Source organism: Atta colombica, unplaced genomic scaffold (genome assembly GCF_001594045.1).
Source record: "Atta colombica isolate Treedump-2 unplaced genomic scaffold, Acol1.0 scaffold261, whole genome shotgun sequence".
Taxonomy (NCBI): domain Eukaryota; kingdom Metazoa; phylum Arthropoda; class Insecta; order Hymenoptera; family Formicidae; genus Atta; species Atta colombica.
In genome coordinates this window covers 293,805-300,643 of record NW_017259361.1, presented here as the reverse complement: position 1 = coordinate 300,643, position 6,839 = coordinate 293,805, and the positions used below count along the sequence as shown (strand labels likewise).

The 6,839-nt window shown below is 29.2% G+C and overlaps 2 protein-coding genes across 3 annotated transcripts in view; one reads left to right on the top strand and one right to left on the bottom strand.

The window, feature by feature from the left end:
- Window positions 1–2,354, bottom strand: part of LOC108689159 (WD repeat-containing protein 26) — a 9,834-nt gene extending 7,480 nt beyond the window's left edge. The window contains 3 exon segments of the mRNA XM_018195806.1: window positions 96–255; window positions 1,232–1,480; window positions 1,832–2,354. Of these exon segments, the coding sequence (XP_018051295.1) occupies window positions 96–255; window positions 1,232–1,480; window positions 1,832–1,845 (423 nt within the window). The 5' untranslated portion in view covers window positions 1,846–2,354.
- A 469-nt stretch (window positions 2,355–2,823) lies between these two features.
- LOC108689152 (coiled-coil and C2 domain-containing protein 1-like) overlaps window positions 2,824–6,839 on the top strand; it is a 15,225-nt gene continuing 11,209 nt past the window's right edge. For both annotated transcript variants that reach the window (XM_018195798.1, XM_018195795.1), the window contains exons 1-5: window positions 2,824–3,036; window positions 4,643–4,781; window positions 5,172–5,284; window positions 5,364–5,712; window positions 6,102–6,467. In XM_018195798.1, coding sequence (XP_018051287.1) covers window positions 2,980–3,036; window positions 4,643–4,781; window positions 5,172–5,284; window positions 5,364–5,712; window positions 6,102–6,467 — 1,024 coding nt within the window. In that variant the 5' untranslated portion in view covers window positions 2,824–2,979. The remainder of the gene's footprint in view (window positions 3,037–4,642; window positions 4,782–5,171; window positions 5,285–5,363; window positions 5,713–6,101; window positions 6,468–6,839) is intronic.

The window sequence follows — 6,839 nt, the reverse complement described above, 5'->3', positions numbered from 1 at the left end:
ATATTATATAATATAAAAATAATAAAAAGGATACGTAACAAATAATTATATATAATCTAAGAACAATCATCAATTATATGAGAAAAAAGATTTACCACTAAACTCTGGTTTGCACTATCTAAAAAAGACTTCAGTTCATTGAGGTCATGATCTGCTTTGTTCCAATCGCCATCCATAACATGCTGCCTAAATTTTGCAGCAGCGGGATGATCTAGACGACAGCCCGATTCTTGCATAAGTAAATCTGCTGTTCGACTAAAAATAATATATCTTTTGTTATTTGTTGTTAATCAGAAATTATGATCTTATTAAAAATTTATAAGATCTTTTAAAAATGTGTATTAATATGTACAGACATGAGTATTTATACTAAAATAAATATAAATATTTTATCTGCCAAATTATTGAACAATAATATAATAGGATGTTTAGTAAAGATCATAACAACCCTTAAGAGTTGATTTCTGAGATCATATTGAGATGAAAATTCTAACACCAAAGTGTCAAGGATATAAGAGTTTTTGAATTATAAACTCTTAAAATTAGCGAAATACCACCTGCAGTTTGCGGTTGGATTTTCCGTTTTATCTGAACGCGCGAACTTTAGTCAATATGATTCGATAACTTTAAATGCATATGATTCAAAAATTATTAAAGCTTCGACAGTTTGATATTAGAATTTTCATCTCAAAACGAAGGAATTTATTCTTAAGCGTTGTTATGATTTTTACTGAACATTCTGTGTGTATATATATATATAATTTATTAATTCTTATCATTAAAATAATTTGAGGATATAATCATAATTTTATTTACATCATCTATACTTATATGAAAGATAAAAATATTTTAATACTCTCTTAAATTATCCAATATTATAAAATATAAATATGTATAACTGACAGATATATCTGTATCTCAAAGTATACTAGAATTACTTTCTATCATACAAATACAGTTCACATAATTCTCTTGATGAATTAATAAGAATGAAAAATTGATTATTTAATATAATTTTGATAAAATGATCATTAGCATAAAGAGTGTGCATATGTATATACATGCGGGTACACATACATGTGTGTATGTATGTATGTGTATACATGTGCATTTGTAATTTAAAAGATAAATATTTAAAAATGAAAATAAACTACTTTTTTACTTTTAGACTAAAGTCTTTTAACTGATGGTCTGATCTGAAAATAGTGAGAATTAATTATAAGTTACATACTCCAAACCAACTGTCTTTAAATGTTGTCCAATAAGTCTCACAATGTCTTGATTAGTTTTATCCATTATTTTTGGTGGTCCCAAACTCTGATTTATGTCTCCATTCACACCATTAATGTCATTATCTGATTCTGGTAATAGATTGCCATTAGCATGAGGCCCACCAGAATCTGCTTTAGCTCCATTTTGTTGCAGCCCAGAAGATACACCACCGTTTGAGGCCTGCTGTTGCATTACGCTGTCATGCATACTGGAATGTTACCCACAATGGCAATACTAGTATATTACCGTATTCACTTGAGGGCATATCAATTAATATATCTTATTTTTATAGAATTTAAATTAAATTTTCTCAAGATTTTCTATAATCCTGGGAGATTTATAAAAATTATCATAAATTGTAATTGCTAACAAATGAAAAAGTATAATTCAGTACTAATCTTATATTTAAAAAATTCTTATATTAAAAAAGTTCTGAAAAGAAAATTAAAAAAAAATGGAATAAAATATATAAAAATATGTCGATATTTTTACTTTATTTAAATTGGACTTTGACGTGCTTATACGGAAAAGTAGTGAAAAAAATGAGAGATTATTATACCGATAATTATCCATGTCCGGACTGGAGGAGTGGTGCTCGTCCGCTGGTCTTAGGGTAGTCGGTACAGAACTACGGGACCTTTTGCGCGGTGGCGGAGCGAGTCCACCGTCGTCCGACTCGCTGCTCGAGGCCAGGCTTATGCGCGTACCGCCCCGTTTTTCACACTATTATTGTCCCACGGGATAACGACGTTGGCGAATAGTGACACGAACTGAGACTGGGGCCAGGATAGAAGCACGCGCGCAGCCACGATTGCGTGAGGTACGAAAAAAAGAGCCTTTCCCCCCGTTTTTTCTTTCCTCGCCACTTGTCGCGTCGAATCTTAAAAGTGTTCGCACTTCCTCGCGTGTCCTTTGCCACGGACTAGTCACCGTCGCTATTCCCGCCGTTTCCGCGAGATTCGATGATGAATGTCAAAGGAAACGGGATCTGTCTGCCAAAACCAATACGAGTCAAAGAACAATGACTGCAACACAGCTGATACTTGTTTGGATCCGTCGTTTACGTCACGTCGCACTCTTCTTTACGGATAGATTAGCGATAGTCGCGCCTACCACATCCGCTCACACAGTGGGTGCATTCAGAACGACAATCGCTTGAACCGCTCACCGTGCTCCCAGTGAGCTCTTTCATTTGATTGGTCTATATTTTAGAATCTAATAGAATATACCAATTAAATGAAAGAGCTTACTGCGATTCAAGCGGTTCAAGTTGTTCTGAATGCACCCAGTATATATAGGCTGCTTTCCATTTGATGACATAATGTCTATTTGTACATTGGACGATTGATATCCAATGAGAACTCTGCTTTACATTGTCACGTGTAAAAAAAAAAAACAACTTTCATTGGATATCTCTCAATGCATCCAATCATGTAATCTAACAGAAATAGAAATAATAATAAACTTATCCGTTTGTCCTAAGGAGTTGGCAGTCTAGTATATATAATCTGTGATTTTGCTGAACGCAGTCTTTGTGCGCAGGACCTTACATTCCTTACAATGGAGTAAAATATGTGTCATGGTGTCATGATGTGTCAGTATATGCGGTAAACTGACAGTGAAATTATTCTGTTCAATTCTATTTTTGATTGATTGGTTTCTGCTGATATCGTTAAATATTTGCATCATTGCGATTAATGAGTTAAAATGTTTGGCAAGAAAAAAGAACCAAGACAACCTAGACCAGTTGGCAGCTTAGAACAGGTATATTGTTTTATTCTTTTTGGTAAATTGTGTATTATGCTGATATCTCTACAATGAGTCAGTAGTCGATAGTCTTAATTGGGATTCTATAATGAGTTTTATAATTGATAGTGAGAAGTCCTAAACAATCCTAAGTCTTAATTGGTGAAGTTAATCAATATAGCTAATTTGTTCAACTAAGACTATCGATTTTCTTAAGACTGGCCAAATTTGACTTTATTTCTTTCCATTAGTCGAGCTGACTCGTATGTACAATTAATAACTTAAATACAAAAAATTATAATTTAGATTAATACTGGGTTTTCTATCACAAATTATTATCTAATCTTAATGCACTTTCTACAACAAATCATTATCTAATCTTTAAATCTTAACACAGTTGGATAGTAACTAAAACGTTAAACTTAAAACGTTAAAAGTTAAAAAAAAAGTTAACATTTAGAAGTAACTTAGTTAAATTAAAATTTAATGCATTTAAAATTAACTAAGTTAAATTAAAAGTTATTAACTTTTTAACTTTTTTTTTAAGTTAAAAAATTTTTTTCTCTCTTAAATATCTCTTTAAATATCTTTTAAATATCTCTTTTAAATATCTTAGAAAAATAATAAGATATAATAATAATAAGATAAATAAGGACATATATTCATAATCTATGGTATTCATATTTTAAGACTATCTTAAGTAATTTCTTAAGAATGTTAATACAGTCCTTTGATTGATTTTTGCAGTTATGCTATAAGCCTTAATCTGGATCTACAATAGGTATTTTAAGCTTTAAATCATAAGAAATTGACCAATTATTATAGTCAAATATTCTTCTCGCATTCAATTATAATTGATTAATTTCTTTTGGCTTAAGACTTATTAAAAAGTAATCACTGATCTTGTGTCTTCTTTATATGCTGTTTTTTAAAGTTATATAACTTATATAGTTATATCGTTACGTGTTATATACTTATATCACATATGAATAAAAAAATTAAATTAAATTTATTTAATAATCTATATTGTAGTTATTTAATCTCAGTTTAAGAAAAATTAAGACATTATGATCTAAAAAATAATTTTTTTCAAAATTAACTTTTTTTAAATTTAAGTTAATTCAATATTGAATTACGTTAATTAACTTAAGTTAATTTTTTATTCCGTCAACTTTTAACTTAACTTTATCAATTTTGTAAAGCCATTAACTCTAATTTTATTCAGTTAAAAAAAACATTAACTTACCTAACTCTGAATCTTAAGTGATAAGAAAATAACCAATTATAGTTGATTATTCTTCTTACATTTGACTGTGATTGATCAATTTCTTATGGCTTAAGACTTAAAGCTTAGATAATGGTTTATTGTAGAAAACCGATTAAGAACACTTAGGATTTTCCATTTATTGTAGAACCCTGATAAGATTTTTGACTACTGTAGAATCAGCCTTATGTATTTTGGATTATGATTATTGTGAATTATAACGGATTAGTATATATTATATTTGTAGTTAAAATATATAAATTTGGCATATCTTTATCCTGTATGTTTGTTTTATACCTTTGATTTTTATTAGATATTTTGTAATAAATTTCTCTTTTTCATGCATAATGTTTTATATAGTATGGCATTTTTGAAGTACCTGATATAAATATTGACAATATTAATAATAACATGGAAGATGATGATGATGAAAGTTTAGAAGTTGAATTAGCTGCTTTGGCTGCTGGTAACGATACAAGTTATAAAAGCAGACGCAATGGTAAGTTGGTTAGTTTTACAAATTTTGTATTTTATATTACAGAAATAATAAAATGAGAACTATCACAAATTTATTACATATTATTATACAATCTATTCTGTTAATCTGTTATCCCTTTTATTTTTTTTTTTGGTATAGTGTCACCCGATGGTGAACATTAATGTATCTCCAATCTGTTACTTTAGATTATATAGCACAAAAGTAACCTTTAAATTTTATAGAACACTTTTTTTTATAAACATTTTTGTTAAATTTAAATTTTCGTTCATTTTTGACAAAGATATTGTATATATACAATTTAAGCTAATAAAATACTATAGAACTTCTGAACCTGTATATAAATGTTGTAGCTATATTTTATTATAATTATTATTTTTATAAATGTTATAGCTACACGCAAAAGTGCTGCTGATGTAAATTTGGATGAAATGGTAACTGATTGCTTAAAGGATACGAATTCTGATGAAGAATCAATTGAAGGAGATGATGATCCTGCATTATTGGTACATTAATATATTGCTTAATAATATATTAGTATCAGTATAACATGGTTGATTACACTGAAATTTTTCATTGGTTTAGAGAGAGTTACAGATGCTCACAGGAAATGAAATTGTGGCAGAAAAGGCAGATATCCCAGAATTAGTGAAAGAAGAAACAGAATCTGATGAACATGAAACTAAAGAGGAAGATAATTCTATATCTAATAAACTAATCGAATTATTGCAAGAAAGGCTAAAAATTTATGAGATAGCTGAACAAAAGGCAAAAAGAAATGATGAAACTAGTAGAGCTAGAAGATATAACAGAGGTATAAAAACATTGAAAGAAATGTTGGTTTCCGTACAATCAGGTGAAAGTGTAAATGAAGCTGACATTCCTGCAGCTTTGCCTTCTTCAGCTACCACTGAATCTACTGTTCAAAATATAGGTAGTACACATTTTATGTATACTGTCTCAGATTTTTTTTACCTATGAATTTGTTGATTATGTGTAATTAATCTTATATTTTACTTTAAAGAAGAAAATTTTTCTATAATATATAGACAAGTTTTTTAATTTATCGATTGATCAATTATACATAAATGCAACTTTTATGAAGCAAAGTTGCGTTTGCTTATAATGGAATGAAGCAATCAATGAATTAAAAAACCTATAAGTTTGCATGTGAAAAAAATTTTGATGAGAAGATTAAGTATATAACTTTGTATTTTAGTATTTTAATTTCTGGCTACATTTATTCTATTTATTATTGTAATTATTGAAAATTTTCGTTATTGACTTTTATTCTGTATGTATACTATTTTGTTTTTATTGCAGAAGAAAAAACATCATTACCAGTGAAAGTTAGTGAAACAATTGTAACATCAGATACCTCAAATAATGATAATCCTCCTGCAGTAGAAGATGTCACAGTTGATCAAGAAGCTTTGGATAAATTAAAAAAACAGCAACAAAAATATAAGACTGCAGCAGTTGCTTGGAAGAGGGCGGGTAACAAAGAGCAAGCGTTACAATATGTAAAAATTGTAAAACAATTCGATATAGTTATTGCTGCAGTCGCTGAAGGTGAAAAGCTTGATTTGTCAGATATGCCACCTACCCCAATTTTACCTTCTCCAACTAGTATAATTACAACACCAGCTGCAAAAGAAGAAAATGAACTTCAACAGCAAGGTGCTTCAGGTAAGATGTACAAATTCTTCATAGATTGTAAAATCTTTTAAAATCTTTTTATTTGTCATACATTTGTTAATAACGTTGACACACACACACACACACACATACATACACACAAAACTTTTTACATACAATTAATATCTTTCCTTCTATAAGCGAAAAATCTTTTTGCAATTATCCGAATTTTTTTCGCATATTTCTCATACGAGTCACGAGACTCAAACATATGCATTTATTTTCTGATGGCCTTTCGAAGGCATTTCATGAAAAGAGATGCCAACTTACAATTTTTTCTGTTTAAACCCTAATTCTACTACACTAAACGTGCATTTTAGTATACACGGTTTCTAATAGGTTGAAAACTTTTCTTGTCTTTTA